Raw genomic sequence first — 19,642 nt, 5'->3', positions numbered from 1 at the left:
AGAGTATCAAGTAATTTGATTCGGATTATAAATGAGAATTATCACCACAGATACTGTCATCCTTAGGAACACCAATAAATTTTGCAATAACATACTGAATTAGATGCTATTACCCTTAACAGAATTGTGACTTTGATTGTTTTTTTCTGTGCTCTTAATATTTGTGATGAAAATTAATGGAGATAGGTCACAGCATCGTCTTACTCCGTTATGAATTTGTTACAAAACTGAAAGTCTATTGTTGGTTCTAACTTCAGTATTTATACTTTTCTCCCAAATTATGACATATATTAATATTGTGGTTTTAGACCTATTTCAATCATATTTATAGATTTCTGTATGAATTTAATTTCGAAATGTAATTTGTAAGATTCGAAAATTAATTTGGGCCTCAGCCATTTGCTTAAGGATGCATGTGCTGTTTTCCGAAGTGATGGAAACTTTTTAAGTGTGTTCATTTTTTCCAAGTTCTTTATTATGCTATAGACCAGGCGTGCACAAGGTTTGCGCTCTCCGAGCCGGCTCACAGCTCATGAGCGGAATACAGATATTAGCTGCGATCTGTATAAGGGTGGCTGGAATAAGGAGTGATCTCGTACAAAATATACACAAAAGGAAGTTACTATTACGAGTGTTTATGAAATGAATTCCCGTTCAGTCTTTGCAAAACTATCTTGGACTATTATTAATTAATAAAGAAATATTTATTTTACAGAAATAATAGAAATTCTATAGCTACTTAAATGTACAATATAATTTTGTTATATTTTTATTTATCAATACATCAAAACGAGGTTTATGCTGTTGGCAGCTAAAAGGAACAGTAGCCTACTGATCGTAATGAAACATCAGTTACAGATGTTCGATGTCTGCCTTTATTAAAGTTGATTATAAAAAACAGTTGCTCACAAATATAAATGTTGAGCCAAATATAGCAATCATTTTCACAGCCAGCCTGTGTAGTCGTGGATATTATTGCTAATGTTTAGTCTTGTAAAACTCAACCAGACTATTAGTATTATTCAATCGATCTCTAGCCCTTAGGTCACATTGGAGATCAATAAGTTCGAGCTGTAAATCGTTAAATGTTATCTTCCGTCTTTTATATTCCTCCATATTGTACTGTAGCAATAGGTAAGCAACGTGAAACAGTTACTGAGAATAGGCCTACACATTGCACTCCACTAGATGACTGAGTGGTCGTTTACCTCTCCTCTACCTATATCAAGTCTATGTCATTCTGACGTATCTTCCTTTCCGTTTCGGCGAGCGGTAAAGACGGCTCTCCCCTTCCGAACGAGCGCGTGAGCTCGTTGAGCACTGTTTGTGCAGGTATGCTATAGACATTTTTGCCTTTAATGTGATGAGCAGGCGCCGCATTGTTCATTAAACTTTTTTCTTCTTATATGCTTAATATGTTTAAACAAAATTACGTTCTTATGAAAGTTTAAATAAATAACTGAAAGAGTAGGAAAATGCAGTCTTTTAATTTAACGAACGTCCTTGTGAGCGTTTGGGTAGACGAACATTATTGATTAATAAAGGTTTAATGGAATGTATACCTAAAAATACAAAAGATAACAAAATTAAAGCTAATCTGACTTCATAAGAAATTGTTTGAGCAACAGCGCTCAACCCACCCAATAATGCATAGTTAGAATTAGATGATCAACCAAAAATATAGTTGAAAATTACTTGTAACGCTTACCACATCCATGTCATTAAAGTACAGCGGCGTCCTTAGCGTCATGTGGCGGGCCTCACAGAAAATGCCATGCACGAGATAGATGGAGTATGACAGACGACTGAACGGATGGAACCCTTTCCAAGACAGCAAGGAATTAACCGGGCCTAAAGTTCACAGTATCGTTATAACAAGGCAAGTGTCAGGCTGTATTTCAGACAGATAATATGAACCAAAAACCACATACTTGTCAAATAGCTTTATTCATTATCATTAATGTTCGGATAAAGTAGCTGTATCACGGTAGACTGTATAGCTGTATAGCATAGAGCCTTGACTTGCTTCAGTAAACACTAATCTCTTCCATTAGTTAAGGGCTAAGTACAGCTTACAGCGGTAAATGTTTGCAAATATTCAACATTTTTTCTTCCATTACTGTATCTTGTACAATAATGAAAGTTGGTACATGTAAAACACTGTCCTTCTGCCATACGAAAAAAAATATATATATTTTTACGATTGAAAAAATGATTTTTTTTTTCAAAATTTATAATTGTGATAGTTCACTGTGAAGTGATGAAGCGTTTCCCTCATAACTCACAAACTGCTAAATTCTTTATGTTATCTCTCTTTTATTTTATTACTGAAACACATATTTACAATATGATACTCTGTCAACTATATTCCTTAATAAATAATATATTTTTTATTTTGTGTTAGAAGAAAATACTAATATTTGACCATTTTTGTTAATGAATTTATTGTTTTATCAATCTATGACAAGTAGAGAAGTGATCTTGCATCATATCGTAGATATGACATACATAAATACATACAAAAAAGTTCATCACAGAATGTTGGATAGTTCTTTAGTTATGTGGGAAACGCTTCATCACTGCACAGTTAATTTAATTTTGAAAGAAAAGAATATATATATATATATATATATATATATATATATATATATATATATATATATATATTTAAATCGTACAAATATTTTTTTATATAGCACAAGGACAGTGTTTTACACATACTAATTTTCATTATTGTACAAGATACAGTAATGGAGAGAAAAAATGTTGAATATTTCCAAAATTTTACTGCTGTAAGCTGTACCTAACCCCTTAAAACTCTACCTGCTGGGAAGAGAGCTCCCCAACCCCTTGCTAAAACATCAGTGAACTGGCTGGGAGACACGGACTAGTTAATGTTTGTAAACAAAACGCACGGACCAAAGATGCCTATCCTGATACAGCTACTTTATCAGAAACTTAATTATCACCTTCATAATCATAAACAATAAACACAGCCAAAAGTGCGAAATTTTACATTTTCCTGAAAAACTCTCTATGGAAATTCGTGTCTTACTTGTCCCATTTGGGAATTAAACACACGACACAGATATTATTGCAGTATTTATTTTATATGGCGTAAGCGTCTTTACCTCCGTATCCCGACACGCAGGCGAAGATGAGCCACGCCACTCCCAGTGCCCACACTGGACGGTGCAGACCGCTATATAGCGAAGTCACTAAGTTGTTGAACACATAATCTGGCTGCTGGAAGGGTAGCAAGCCGAAGAGAGGACCCAGAAGGGCCACCGCAGTGAATAACCAGCCTGCAGATATTTGGAGCTGAAACAGTGAGGCATCAATAGAGCTCAGTGTTTGATCTCATTGAACTACAAGTTTAGTGAACACATACCTACGCTCTCCACTGTTTTGTACAACGAACGATACAAGAACCCAACTCTGATTCTGGGCATGTACAAACCTATACAGTCAGCTCACGAAAGAAATTAGTATATTCATCTGCAAAATACTGTTTTAGGAAATGATTATTGTCCATTATAAGGAAAAACGTGCATGATTATTAATAATTAAAAAACAAACAGGTCGAAATAGTGAATTATAATTGTAATAAAGAAAACATTTCAAGATAGAAAACGATAGAAAAAACTATAATCTCTGTTCAAACATAAGAAACAAATCTTACGACTGTGAATATCAACAACCCTCTTTAAATTTATTAGGGCTACAATGAATGACTATGTACATGTTATAGGCCTCATTTTTCTAACAAAAATGTTCAAGTTGTCTTTGCTAGTCCAGTATACTTTGTAAGGTGTGTTTCTGAGACATCTTTTTATAGCCAGTATAATGAAATTAATTTTACATGGAAAGAGAAATTCAAATTTTAGAATTCAGTACGAAATACCTTGAAGATTTTTCTTGAGTTTATGAAGCTTCTGCTATGGACATTGTTCCGAAAGGAATTATCGTTAATTATTAGACTGCAAGTTTTTGAAATTGGACGTCGAGAAATGAACTCTACGTTAGTGGCGGGGTGTGATTTTAATACCTATGATTTGTTGCTGTAATAGGTTGTCACTGGTTCCGACTATGATTATAGTTCCGAGAAATCGCCATTTCACTCAGACCTGTTCTCCAACCAGGAGATTAACCGCGAAAGGAATGTGCTTACTATTGCGTCATCTATTGGAGAGAAGTAGATAATATTACCGTTATAATGTCAGTTTAAAAAACATGCGCTCTCCTGCATATGTTATTTCCTGTATGGAGGGATAAAAAAACCAGTGGCCATATTCATAGATATTCTTAGCGCGGGCTTCCGGTGGATTATCAGCGAATTAACATTTTTCGTATTCATCAACCAGTGTTAGCGATATATTATATGAATCCTGTACAATTAATCAGTGGATAGACGGGGCTAGTTAAGCACTCTCGTAGCGCGGGATAGCAAAATGTCTCTGCATAGCACTTCAGGAGATTAACCGTGATCTAATTTTGTAACTAGGGTAGTGTAAGTATGTAACAGTGTTTTGAGAGTTGGCCAATGGAGATGCGTGTACCCACGTGTATGACCTTATGACATCTTATGACATCAACAGTCATTCACAGCATTACCCCGCTGCGTCTCATTCCTCTGAGACTTTCTCCTGGCTGGAGTACAGGTGGTTCATAGCGATGGCGATTGATGTACGTACATATAACAGTTTCAGTGTTCACATAACTGCAAGTCAGAAAATTAACTTGAACGACAACATATCAGGGATCCAATTACTTACAGCTCGATTCAACGTTATTGTCCCTGTCCTTGGTTGTTTGTCTAGTGAGCGAGCTCTGTGTTACGTCATAAACAAATTTAATCATAAATGTGCATAGAAGGATAAGAAGGAAGAGGAAGAATGAAAATAGTATCTATGCTTGTAGCTGAGGGACACTCATTTCAAGAAAATATAAGTCCTCATGACATTGTTTAGTCAACAGGCGGAGTATACTGCGACATGATACGAAGAAAGTGTTTGGTGTTATGACTGCGCGGCCTGACCTGTGTGACCGAGCCAGCCATTAGTGATGAGTAACTCGCACTTAGTCTATCTACTTACTTTTGCAGGGGGCCAAAAATTCCTGAATCAAGCTGTGCCGTCATACGGGTGGGGCCACACTCTAGACTGCAGGTCATCATCGGCAACTCTTTGATAGTGAAGCTCAATGCGCACTCGCTATACTCTTCCACGAAATACTCACCTTCGTAAACATTCTTGGACGAATATGTGAGCCCACACCTTGCGATAACACAGGTCAGAGCAGTCAGAGTGTGTTTTTTAGTATAATCGCCGCGTTAAACACTTTCGTTGATATAAGACATTGCACCGGTAGGCTATATCAATTCAATCCGCAGAAGAACAATAAACATATCTGTGATGAAATATTTTGTTTATATATAGTGCTAATTTATAGTCCATAATTCTAAAGGCGATTAATTTAGTTGAATGTAATCCTCATTACTGATTTCTATAAAATATCAATACTCGAATGTTATGAAATACGTAGAAGAAAAGACTGAACACATCACTGGTTACCGGTTAGAATTAATGGTTTCGGTCTCAAAACGATTTGTATTTGGTAAATTACGGGCTGTATTATATCTTTTGATTGTAGTCTTCGAATTCATTCCGGTTTTCTCTCGATATAAATACCCCTTACAAAGAACAGTTATATAGCCTACCTTAATTTTGTAAAATGGCCACGGATTGAAGTCTTGAAGAACCCAGACAAGCTGGGACTTGCAGCAACAAGAGACTTGTACACTATGACTGATGAATTACCTAGGAATGTGGCATGTATTGCCATCATTTGTAATGAATGATTCTGTGAATGCCAGGTTGTTATAGCATTCGCAATCGTCAAGAATCATCCGAATACAAAACGAAAATGAGACAAAATCGCAATTATATATATAACAGAGATTTTTCCGAAGCTGTGACGGCAAAATGCTGCAATACAGCACCTCTACTCTATGTTGCGCCGTGTAGGATCATAGGTGAATGGAAGATGTTCTGATGCTGGATGTCAATACTTATGTCAGTTTTCAAACTCTGGAGGCAATCATAAAATTGATTTACATATATTTTTTTTTATTTTAGTTGGTTATTTTACGACGAATTACATGAAATTTATGTGGTCAGTGTTGCCATATCCGCTTCATCTGCAGCCATCACGTTATCACCCATTTTGATAAATGGAAAGACTAACTTCATCGAGAAAACATTTAGGATAAAATTGTTTTCGTACTGCCTATATTAAACGGCTCAAAACACAGAACACACTTCCGCGTTTCATTATGCTTTTTTTTTTCAAGCTGCCAATTAACAATGTGTTGAGAGAAATGGGGATTATACATTAAATTATACTTGATTTTATGCGATTTATCTAGCCTTCATGTAAAGAACAAAACTATGGAACACAAGGTCATTTAAAAATAATGGAGTGAAATACTTTTGATGTGAGTCCTTCTATGAAGCTCAGTGATTTCGAATTCTCAGAAAGACACTTGTTCTTTTTGTTCCAGACAAAATTTTATTTTAATCTTATAGACACACGCATACAAACCTGACCTTGGTTAGCCGCAGATTTCGGTTCCTGGTGTGGTGAAGCAAGTATCCAAGTCCCAACCCTATGAACCAAGGCGCGCATCGTGTGTGGGTTTTCACGTAGATATATCTGAACCAAGGTGAAAATTTTGGTGGTCTATAAAAGAGAGATGTAAATGTAAATGTTCATAACTTCAGCAATGGCATCTTAAACCGCCATTATTGATTTTAACATGTTAGCAGTGAGATATAGGAAAATGAGATTGGTAGCTCGATTACCAAAAGGTAACCATCCAGTGTAGCTCGGCTATCATATAGGCCTACAGTGCGATTAGTTTTGCTTTCCGCCGGAGTACTTTGCCTATGGGCGAGCGCCCCGTTCGTTAGACAGTTAACCAGTTAAGACTGGTTCACAATAAACCTGGAACAGAAACGACAGCGAGAACGAGTACGGTAATATTGTTAAAATAAATGTATTTAAATGTGAGCATTCAAAATAGTTCATTGTGAATACTCACATTTAAATGAATTTATTTTAACATTATTTCCGTTCTCGTTCTCGTTGTTGTTTTCGTTCCCTGTTTATTCTGAACCAGCTTTTACTCGGGTCTCGTTGATTAACGGGAGAGTAAAACAATGAAACAAACCAACCATGCAACAATACACAAACAAATTTAAGAGGCTCATTACTTGCCAAATTATCAAATGAAGTGTTGAAACTGCCCGTCTTCATTCCCCACACATTTTTCGCATCTTTTTAGGAAATTATTCATCACATTTTCCAAAATTCATTTACAAAATGTGCTCCTACGTACGGGGTCACCTGGCTGAAGAGCATGTGCCACAGTTATTTTATACGCCCAGAAGTGCAATAATTTAGTAGCCTCTTGCACAGACCCATATAAAGGTCCCACTTGTTGTGGAAAATGACAAAAAGATCTTCTAGGAGAATTTTATAAACAATTACGAATGTCATATAATCTTTCTTTGGTGAGAACCCCATGCTGCCTTTTTGGTTTCTTAGGCTGGACACTTCCAGTTTCCTGAAATTTATGATAAAAATTATGGACCGTTTTACGATCTGGAGCGTCTACACCCGGGGCCCTTTCTTGAAACCGTCTTCGAACTTCACGAGAAGACTGAGTTAACATAACGATGACTGAGAACCAGACTGTTCTTTTCTTATTTTCAGTTGATTATTTTACAGTGCTTTATCAACATCTTACGTTATTTTGCGTCTGAATGAGATGAAGGTGGTAATGCCGGTGAAATGAGTCCGGGGTCCAGCACAGAAGGTTACTCAGCATTTGCTCATATTGGGTTGAGGGAAAACCCCGGAAAAAACCTCAAGCAAGTAACTTGCCCTGACCGGAAATAGAATCGGGGCCACCTGGTTTCGCGGCCAGACGCGCTAACCGTTACTCCACAGGTGTGGACTGAGACTGTTCTAAGTCCAACTTTTTATAAGAAAGAAATCTGTGTTTTATTGTGTTCAGTTCCTTGTCGTCATATATGAATCGAACAAAATTGTAAATATCCCTCTTCATAAGGTTACTATGAAGCTATTCCAAATTGTTTCATGAAGCTTTGAACGTCAGGAGTTTAAAAATAGCTCTCCTGAAAATAAAAATTGTAAAATGGACTTGGAACAGTCTGGTTCTGGGCCATCGATATATGAATCGTAAATAAAGACACGCTGTGCCGCTGTAAACTCACGAGGCAAATACATTCATGTATGCTGTCGAATTAGGAAACGAACAACACGACGCACACCCGGGAACAGCTGCGCTACGACTGCAAGGTCAAAAAAGAAGGAATTAGGCTTGCTACTCCCTCCAGTGCGCGGCAAACGAGAGAGGGTTCACTCATAGGAAAAAAACCGCGCCATGGGGGAAAGCAAAACTGATCGCACTGTAGTTCACGGGAACTCTCTCATGTCTTTTGTAGGAGTTCCTGCAACAATTTAACTCATTTTCCTTTGCAAAACTGCCAAAATATTTATCCCTATTTCTGCCTCCTCCCTCTGCTGCTTTCCACTCTTATCTGTTTCTTTCCACTCTTCTCTGCTTATTTCCACCCTTCTCTGCATCTTTTTCCTCTTCTCTGTCTGTTACTCCTCATCTCGGTTTTTTTTTACTCTTACAGTCTCTTTCCTTATCTTCACACTCTTTTTTTTCTCTTCTCTGTCTCAACTATTCTTTCTCTCTTTCCCCTCTTCTTGCTTTTATCCTTCTTCTGTCTCTTTCCTCTCTTTCTGTCTCATTCCACTTTTCTCTGTCTTTATACGATCTTCTTCCTCTCTTTCTCTCTGTCAGCTTTTTTCAGTTTCTTTTCCTCTTCCCTGTGTCTTTCACCTATTTTGCGTATCTTTCACCTCTTCTGTCTTTTTCTCTTCTTCTCTTCCTTTATCCTTTATCTCTCTTTTCCCTACCTTCTTTCTCTTTTTTCCCTCTTCTATCTTTTTCTCCCTCGCTCTTCTTTCCTCCCCTCGTTGCTCTCCTTTTTTCTTCTCCTTTTTCCCCTCCTAGCTATTCTTTTTCCCCTCCTCTCTTTCCTTTCTTCGCTCTTATCTATTTTCCTCTTCTTGTCTTTTTACCTGTTTTCATTTACCCCCTCTTCTCTCTTTTCCCTCATCTCATAGTATTTCCTTCGTGTGTTTCTTCCTTTCTTCTTCTTCTTCTTGCTGTCTTTTTTTCATTTTAGTTTTACCTCCTTTTTTTCGTTTTCATTTTCCCTTTCATTTCTCTTTCCTCTTTGTACCTATTTTCCCTTTTCGATTTCCCTTCTCATTGTTTTGTACAATTTCCCTGTGTTGATTTTTCCATTTCTCCTTCACTTATTTGACGATATTTATATGTTTTTTATTTCGTTTTCTTTTCTATTTAATTTCTACCATTTCTATTCTATGCTTTTATTTTCTTTTATTTACTATTTCCTTATTATATCCTTTTTTCTAACCTTCCTTTATTTCTTCTCTTCCTCTTATTTTGTATTTCTTGCTTTTTTTTTAAATAGCTATTTCTTTCTGTTGTTACATTTTCTATTCGTTTTCTTTTCTTTACTGTTTTGTTTTTCTTGTTTAGCTTTTGTATTTCTCATCCTATGCGTCTCCGCTTCCTTTCGTTTCTTTCTTATTTTCTATTTATGTTCCTATTTCCCTTTATATTAATTTTCGCTTGTATTTTTTCACTTTTCCTGTTCTGTTTCTGTTATGTTAAGCTCCATGTGTCTGAATCACTTGTTGATTTATAAAATTATTCGCAATTATTATCTTCGAATATGTTGAGTGAACGCATTTTGTTCGGAAAGCAAAATGTATTCTAAAATTAATTTATATCATGATACTGATGTCAGAATTGTGGCGAAGTATAGTGTTGTCTCCGTCTATCATTAAAACCGTGCACATACGAACTTTGCTCTGAATACAATAATATTGTTCTTTTGAGGTCTATGCCTAAACTTGTCACAAAAATGAAAACTATTTTTATTAGTATAAGTATATTACGAAATAAGAATAGGTTCAATGGGAGAATCAGTCAAATCTTATTGAACTTACAATTCGGGTGTTATGCCGTTGCGTATCTCCAGCACGTAGTTAACGACAAAAGTGCAGAGAAGTCCGGCGATCGTGGCGACCGCCAGTAGCGACAGGCTGTATTTGCGGGGCCATCTGAGCATGGGGTACAGGAATATCGGCGACAGCCAGAACAGCTGCATGTCCACCGACAGATACCAGCTGTGGATAAAACACTGTACACACGTCAGACATTAGATTTCATTACATTACATTAGTTCACACCTCCACCAACTTCGTAATTATCGTCATCATTGTCATCGTAACTGGAAGTCAGATGTTTGGTATCATTGTGCTCAGCATGTATTAGTACCGAAGTGGCCCATTTTGAAATTATTACTGGTTAATGTATACTACTCTGGGTCTTCCCACAGAGTGAATAAATAATCTGTGAATTGTTATTTCGGAATTATTTTATTACCTAAGGTAGGTGTGTTGTGTATGTGTGCGCGTGGAGTTATTGTCAACTGCCATAATTTCTTATTCGGTGTATAATGCTGATTTCAGTGATGTCATGGAACTCTATCGTTGTGCTTAATGTTAAGCAGCAATACCAATTTTGTAACTGCCGTAGTTCTAATAAAAATGCGATTTTGGACAGTGTTTTTTTTTTCAAAACTCATATTTTATTTTTTTCTCAAAAAACGAAATAGACTAATTTCATAAAAGTGTTTCAAAAGTATGAACTAAATATCAACAACAATTCTTTAATTAAAGATTAGTGAACATGTTGTAACACAATTTTGATTCAAATTCAAGTTAAGAAGTAGATTACAAAATATCGTTTTCTCCAATTTCTTTCTAAAGAAAGTAATTTAACATAACAACTCTTCTTAACATCCCGAGGTTCTTAGACCAAGTGCACGAGATTGTACTGTATGGTAGACACATATTGTACTACTGTGTGTTTCAGACTAAGAACACCCTCAGACGAGATCATTTTAAGAAACGCTGCGGAAGCGTTGTCTCTTGTGAATGATGGATATAAATGAGGGCCTTCACACACAGCCACGGCCACTGACGCTGCCTACAGTCTGAGGCTTCGCCTCTGGTGGCGACCACTAAAAGTGGCGCTTCCCGTAGCAATTCCAGGAATAGAATAATTGTAGGTTTCACACGGGGTTGCAGCCACACCATTATTTTAGAGGTGCGTCAGTGGCACATACGTGGCGCGACTGTAGTGCTGATAAAGGACAATACTTGGGCTACCAGTGTCTTACACCACCACCCGACAGCATGAAGCCTATTAAGCCACGGTTTTCTTTTTCGAATTTCAATGGTTATTCCAGCTATATCTTGGAATCACGTCTTAGACATGCGAAAATACGAAGAAAATCATATCATTGTCTTCATGTAAATCATCATAAAAGTGTGAATGAGTCCTTGATTCATTATTTCCAAAACCAATGGGTGGACGCAGAAGCTTCTATTCTTCGTATGAGAAGCGTCGCAAAATGTATATCCCCATCTGCTGTTTATTATTTTTAAATTTTAGTAGGTTATTTTACGACGCTTTATCAACATCTTAGGTTATTTAGCGTCTGAATGAGATGAAGTGAAAATGCCGGTGAAATGAGTCCGGGGTCAAGCACCGATAGTTACCCAGCATTTGCTCATACTGGGTTGAGGGAAAACCCCGGAAAAAATCTCAACCTCCCCGACCGGGAATCGAACCCGGGACACCTGATTTCGTGGCCAGACGCACTAACCGTTACTCCACAGATGTGGACGTCTTCAACTATGTTCAGTCTATGCTCACTGGAAGACTAAAAAATTGTTATATAAAAATGTGTTGTATTAGGGAGGACTTCATACTCGCGATCGCAGCGCCACTAACAAGCAAACATTCTCATGGGGACAGATAAAAAAGTTAATTTATTTCTTCCACCATATTAATAATGGCAAAACAAGTGCTTGGACAAATTTTGGCCACTCGAGCACAATTATGAGGACCATAATAAAAGAAGTTTCCCTGGAGCCGTTTACAGAAATAAAACACAATTTCTTTGGAAAAAAGAATTGGAACACATAAAACAACTATTGAGCTATTTTTCAACATTTTCCCCACTGGAATTGAGACATTTATCATATCATGGAATCGACAGAGGGGTGCAGACAGCTGTCACACACTGGTTCCGATCCCTGGCAGTAGAAATCTACGACACAGGGACACAAAAGTTGACCTCACGGTATGGCAAATGTCTCAATTTCGGTGGGGAATATGTTGAAAAATAGCTCATCAATGCCTGTACCTGTTCCAATATATATTTCCTTGAAATTTTGTTTTCTTTCTGTAAACGACTCCATGAAAACTTATTTTTACAGCCCTCGTAATTGTGCTGTAGTGGCCAAAATTTGTATAAACCCCTGTTTTCACATTATTAACATGGTGAAAGGAAAAAAATTCTTCTTTATCTGCCCCCAAGAGAATGTTTGCTTGTGAGTTGATGCTGAAAATTAAAGATCGTTCTCCTAGTCCAACAGCATTGGAATGAGTATAATGTGCACAGGGTATAGGGGAAGGAAGATCAATGTCGCTCACCTAAGAAAGAATGTTTAAAGGAAACAGGATTTTATATATCATGATTTAATATAAGTGAAAAGTTTAATACTGGACATACAACTTCTTAAAGACTATCCCCCAGTTTCTTCAACCTGTTTTAACATGTATCTAACATAACGTTAATTAACTGTAAGTTAAAATTATAAATTGCTGTTAAAATATTGCGTTTCTTCAACTTTACATTTCACATTTTAACATTCTGTTAACTCACTGTTAGGACCAGAGATTCTAGAGTTTAACCATAACCTATAACCAAGTATAGGCTCAATTCTGTTTTCTGAACTCTAACAATTGCGATTCTCGCTTGTTTTCTTTGTTTGATTGAGAGACGATAGAAGTCTTTCTATTCTCTGAGATTTGATTCATAATTCTTTCCATCGTCTGTATCACAATAGCATGGAGTGGCATATTGCCGGGTTGGTATGCCGTTGTGAAATGGAAAACACTGGACCAAAAAGAAATCGTGGGACTAATTTCTATTCATTTGAGAGCATTCTTCTGCCGCAAATAATTTTGCAGTATATACCAATTATTGAGAATAAACAAATAAAAGGATCTATGTTGAGAGCGAAAAGTGAGTCTTGGCAGAAAATAGGCTGTTCTGTCAAATCTCTGAAATCATCTGCTCTGTTTATATATTGATGGATATCTTTTTCTGAATAATCAAGATATAGAAGTTCAGCATCTAACGCACCAGTCATTCTGAATACGTCTATGCTAACAACGTTAAATGAGTTAACTTCATGAAATTGAGCAGTTAAATTAACTTGGGGTTTAACAGCCTGTTAGTACTAACAATTGTTGAAGAAATGCTTCAACTGTTAAGTTTACAGTTAAAATGGAATAACACAGTTATAATTTAACTAAGGTGGAAGAAACTGGGTCTATATAACTGAAAGTCTAGCTGTGTAAACACCAAGATAAAAAATGGAAAAACGAAGAACTACACTGAGTGGTATTGTCCTCTGTGGTAGGGCAATTTCTGCTGAACATTACTGTAATGAATAATTATTTAACTGAACTCTTTAAGACGACAATAAATTGTTATTTTGAGCAATAATCACACACATAGTCATCTGGAGTCTCTCTTCCGCTGCATGCCTCGTAAGTCCATTGTGAACACGGACCTTGCCCGCTTAACGCTACAGTCCCGCCACCAGGTGTTATTGTATCGCTGCGGTGTGAGTGGAAAATGAACTTAAAATTCCTATGTAAATTACTAGAGAAATTAACGTGTACAATGTTTATACTAAAAGGAAGGCAGTCGAGCGTGCTTAAAGTGACAAGTGCACTGTCCAAAATTAATTAGTGCTCACCATTTCTTCGCCATCATAATAGTTCTGGATGTAAAGAAGCATAGCCCACCAATTTTTCCTGCATGTATCAGTTATATATTCGTTTCCACTCCACATTGGACCCGAACCAAGATGGTCCATGAGACTCAGCTGAATCAGCAGCAGCACTGCAATAACTGGTGTCAGTCTGTAAAGAAAGTTTTGGTGAAGACCTTCATTATAATAAATTAAAATTTTCAAGGAAATAAGACGTATGCAGATAAATTTAAAGTAGGTAAACATTACAAATAATATACAAAAATAACTTAAAATAAAAATACATATAAACCTATAATTACCAAAAAGTCCTAAAAATAATGTGCAGCTTACAAAAGAGAAACATTTTCAAAACATATACTTTTCTTTAAAGCTTTTTAACTTTAATTATTTAAATTATCTCAAATTAATTTGTTGGTTGATTATATAACTTTGCTAATGAATTCATGATTTCATTTTGTTTATTATAAATGTTTTCATGATAACAATTACATACAGCATATAGCATACATATTCAACCTGAGTTTAAAAACTGGAATATATCCTTCACTTCGGAAAGAAGTATCCATTATTCCTGGTTTTAAAACACGGTAAAAAAATCTGTGTTAGTAATTACAGACTTATATCTATTTTAAACATTTTTTTTTACAATTTAAAAAAAATTATCCACAAATATATTGCATTTTATATTAAAAATAAAATCAATTCTGCCCAACATGGATTTACTAAATGTAAATCTATAACTACAAATTTAGTACCTTATTCTTATTATGCTAGCGGTTGAAACTCAAGGACAAATTGATCCAATTTATTTTGACTTTAGCAAAGCATTTTTAATGTTGTTTCTCAAAACATTTTATTAAATGAATTGAATAATTTTGGTCTGTCCACTAACTAAGTGAATTGCTTTTCAAATTATTTAACTGATAGACAATCTCGTGTGTGACTAGGAAATTCTCTCACGGTTCCATATAATAGTATATGACATATGTGGATTTCCTCAAAGATCTACATTGGGGCCTCTCCTATTTTTTTATTTATAAATGACATAAGTAAAAGAATAATTTCTAGCTGCCTCTTAGTTGCGGAAAATCTTAAAATCTTTTGTAAAAATAATAGTTTGGCTGATTGTCAAATTCTTCAAAATGATATTAATTCAATTGCTCTATGATTAATCGAAAATGGAATAGAAATTAATGAATACAAAACTTTTGTCATTTTCTTCTCAAGTAAAACTGCTTTCTTAAAATTTAATTATTCTCTTAATAACGTTAAAATTATTAGAAAAAAAACTGTATTAGAGGTCTTGGTGTCTAACTAGATTCTAAATTGTATTTTCACGATCATGTTCAATATATTTATAATCATTTAGTAAGAATACTTGTTTTAATTAGATCTATAACTTATTACTTATTCCTTTTCTACTCCTGTGTGTCTATTAACTTTATCCTATACATTGGTTAGATCCAAGCTTGAATATGCATCTGTTGTCTGGAATTCAATTCTCGGCTAAATTGGAAAATTTATTCAAAGAAAATTTATTTCATTTTGTTGTTTTATATTTTTACCTAATTCCTGTGATTATAATTATGACATTAACTGCAAATATTTAAATTGTTATAGCCTATTTGCCGGACGTCAAGATCTTGATTACTTATTATTGGTAAGGTCATTAAGATATTGATTGTAAATCCTTCTTAAACAATATTAGTCTTCATATTCCGGCCAAAGGATTAAGATTTCAAAAACTTTTCTTCACTAGAAACTCCAAATCTCTTATTGTCTCCGGTCTGCAAATGTATAAAATATGCCAATTTGCATGGATTTAATTTTGATCCATTTAATGTGTAGGATTTACTTCTTTCAGTTGTTTGTCACTTTGTTATTAATGTTACCGGTAATTTGTTTTATTTAGAATTGTTTTTATATAATTATTCTCTTAATCATTTATATTACTTTGTATAAATTCAGTTATTATATTCATCTATCATGAATGTTACTATTGTTTTTATTGAGCTATTCTTTATTATGTATTTTACAGTATTCATTTTGCGACTGTATATGTGTTACTGATTTGTTATGAATATGATTTTGGTGAAGAATGAGGCTGGTGATATTCAGGAATATTGTGGCCCGAATTTCCTGACATTTGTCTTACGGTTGAGGGAAAACCCCGAAAAACCTCAACCAGGAAATTCAACCCGACCGGGAATCGAACCCGAGGCCTTTGCGTAGAGACCAGCATGTTGATCCCTACACCACAGAGGTGGTCAATTTTTGTCGTTGTTAATTTTGTCGTAGGTCTATTGTATTTATTGTCATTTTGTGCTGAACTGTTATTGGCCTCTGGCAGTTGTACAGGACAATAAAATATTAATAGATAAATAAAAATAAATAAATTATTATTATACCATTATTATATTATTATTATTATTATTATTATTATTATTATTATTATTACTGTAAGAAGTTCCCTAGTTGTTTTCTTCACATATTGAACTGTAACATAAGTGGTTTACTCCCTATGACATCCATTACTAGGCCGGAAAGACCGTGCACAACTATCAATAGTTGTGATAGCTCTGCACGAAATTAAATGGTTGAATGCAATTTTAAAATGAAACAGTTTAATGTAACTATTAAGAAATTCTAAACATTCAGAGGAGATGAAAAAATGTAATAAATTTAATATAGTCTATCTATAGAGGAAAATTGTTCGGAGACTTTGTTAAGGCTTTATCTTGTTCATTGCGATTCCTATATTCCTTCAGATTGTTATCGTAAACACACGGGTACTATAGGCATCCAACAAACAAAACTCAGTGCGCAGAAACTAGCGGGCGTGTCTGTCTCGCGCAGATGACATATGTTCCCTTTCCCAGCATGCTCCCCGTCTCCACACCACCGACACTATGCGCATGCGCACATATTATCTTCTTGTGTTGAACTGAACACGTGTTAATGCTAAGAGTCAGAGAGTCACATAGCGTTTTATATTAAATAATAATTTAATGTAATTTAATTTAAATATTTAAAATTTAAATATGATGAGTTAATGACAGTTCCAGTGAAGATAGATACCGATTGTGACTTAGAAAGAGACGATGTTGATCTTGTAATGTTATATTCACTTAATTGGTTATTGTTACAGGTGCTCTTTGAGTGCACATGTCCGCAACCGTAGCCGTTATAGCTATACCTGTAGCCGCTTATTAATCAACCCGCCTACTGCATGGGGGTATAGTAAGCGCGGCGCAAGGATCTGAGCTGAGTTTTATTTGTAGGATACCTATAGTTTCGCCACGGTTTGCACGAACCTATATCGGAATGTTCGTTACCGGGTAGTTTTTGTGAAGACATGGTTATATACAACTTCTATATAATTACGTGTTAATAAGTGAAAACGCTCTGAAAACTGTGCAGAGACTAGATTAGGCCTGGCCGCTATTAGCTCTATTGAGTCACTACAAATTTACTCTTTACTCCCCCCTACACCTTCCTGGTCTGAGATGAGTAGACTGGTAGTTAAACACTGCTCAGTAACGGATTCCATCATAACTTTTGCTAACTGGTTGCCTGAAATCCATCACTGATGCACAGTGTACAGAGCTTTTGTTTATAAGGCAGTGTAAGCGGGAGGGGGTGTTTCAGCATTCCATGCTGAGAGCTGAACTAGACAAAATGTGTAACTTGGGTGAAACGACAAAAAAGCGCATGCGCATAGCATGGCACAAATTAAGTCCAGATCTATGTTGTAAATGGTAATTCGCATGTAGCATTCTGCAAGCTACGCTACTGCCACGCTATTTCAGTGTGAATGCGTTTACTTGTTTACGCGTGTTTAAAAAAGAGTAGCATGCAACTTCGGAGTGAAAGCCGCCTAATATTAGACAAAATGTGAGCAACATACCTAATGTAGCGGTGCAGGTAATGCAGCGGGATGTTGAAACGCGCATTGGGTCTGCGCATCTGCTTCAGAAAGACGTATGCGACAAGCAGGCCACTAAGTAGCAGGAACGTGTCCACGGCCATGACGAAGTTCACCAAGGGCATGGTCTCGCAGCTCCTCACCCACTGCAAAGACATAATTTGTTATTCTATAAAGGCTCGTCTCCACTATTAAATATTTAACAACAACTTGTTACATGCTAATTTGTTTACTGTTAACATTCCAACATGTTGATTGAACATGTTAATGCTAATTTCATTTAATACTTTGTCCACACTGTTAAACATGTTAAACTTGACTTTCTCTTGCGTAGTCACCATAAACTTACTTAGTTAACATGTTAAGTGAATTGAGACTTGAAATGTTCATATACATGTAAAATTCAACATGTTATATTTAACATGTTGTTGTTAAATGTTTAATAGTGGAGACGCTCCTTAAGAAGCCTGCTTCAAAATTGCTTTGGCATTAACAATCTCATAGACTTGGAATGTCGGTCTCGTAAGTTAGCAACATGCTTAATAATTTCAGTACTAAGGCATTGAGAATATTTAAATTAATTTTGGAGTCACATAGTGGTACAGTATTTCTATTTGAAGTGGCAGTAGTGATAGATAAAGGTAGAGTCAACCTGGGTAGCGTAGTCGGTATAACGCTGGCCTTCTGTGCTCGAGGTTGCGGGTTCGATACCGGTCCAGGTCATTGGCATTTAATTATGCTTAAATGCGACAGGCTCATATCAGTAGATTCACTGGCATGTAAAATAACTGCACATCGCCACAGTGAGCCAGAATTCAAAGCTATCAGTAAGAAATTAAATAAGTGTGGAATATAATTTTAAATTATTCTGTTTTACTAAATAATGATTTCTAAGAGTTCATGGAATAACAATAAGCCAGTATGGGATGTTATCCGTAATAATGAGCTATGAGTGCCATTTTGAATAACTACTTTCATGGAGCCTACTAGGTACTCAATTATATCACTTGTTCTTTTCGTGAACTTATAGTTTCCAATATTCTCTAATAGGAGAAGTCATCGTCTGTATCATCGTCCTGCTTATCTTCCCTCTTCCTCCTCCTCCTCCCTCCTCCTCCTCCTCCTCTTCCAGCTGCTGCTGCACTTCGTCCGCTCCATCATCCTTCCTTCTTCTCACGCGCACGTCTTCACTTGTACAATAAGTATGAGGCTCCTTCAACATTTGTCTCACTTCAGCAGGAAAGGAATTATTCTTATTTTCTTAACACGGATAAATACTTGATATGCTAGGATCAGGAGTTGCAAGAAAATCATTTAAGATATCCTACAATGTTTGAATTCGTGAAAATTTTCTTGAATAATCTTTACAGTACTTAATGTCTAGCTTTTTGGGCATACCTGTAGGTAACACTGCCCCTTGTATTTACATTTGGTGACGTTGTTATCTAAAAAAATGTAATACTTTGTCTGGTGTATATTGTCTTGGTAAAATTGGAGATATATTAGAGGCTATCTTATACTTTGATGCTCTTCTTGGAGTAATTTCTGAGATTTGTTGTAGAACGTATGTTGCATCTCTTTTCCCTGAACCCCGCAAAGACAATTGAGTAGTTAGAACTACTTCACTTTAAGAACGCTGTTTTTTCAGAGACCGTAGCCTAC

General features: G+C 35.9%; 1 protein-coding gene across 2 annotated transcripts in view; it reads right to left on the bottom strand.

Annotated features, from left to right (window-relative positions):
- Nucleotides 1-19,642, bottom strand: part of LOC138709351 (nose resistant to fluoxetine protein 6-like) — a 63,459-nt gene that overhangs the window by 17,182 nt on the left and 26,635 nt on the right. For both annotated transcript variants that reach the window (XM_069840063.1, XM_069840062.1), the window contains exons 6-11: nt 17,963-18,126; nt 14,038-14,203; nt 10,141-10,334; nt 6,609-6,741; nt 3,132-3,321; nt 1,709-1,851 (exon numbers count right to left, since the gene is read on the bottom strand). In XM_069840063.1, coding sequence (XP_069696164.1) covers nt 1,709-1,851; nt 3,132-3,321; nt 6,609-6,741; nt 10,141-10,334; nt 14,038-14,203; nt 17,963-18,126 — 990 coding nt within the window. The remainder of the gene's footprint in view (nt 1-1,708; nt 1,852-3,131; nt 3,322-6,608; nt 6,742-10,140; nt 10,335-14,037; nt 14,204-17,962; nt 18,127-19,642) is intronic.

Source organism: Periplaneta americana, chromosome 11 (genome assembly GCF_040183065.1).
Source record: "Periplaneta americana isolate PAMFEO1 chromosome 11, P.americana_PAMFEO1_priV1, whole genome shotgun sequence".
NCBI lineage: Eukaryota > Metazoa > Arthropoda > Insecta > Blattodea > Blattidae > Periplaneta > Periplaneta americana.
Note: the sequence above shows the minus strand (reverse complement) of the source record. Positions and strands in the feature narration are given on the sequence as shown.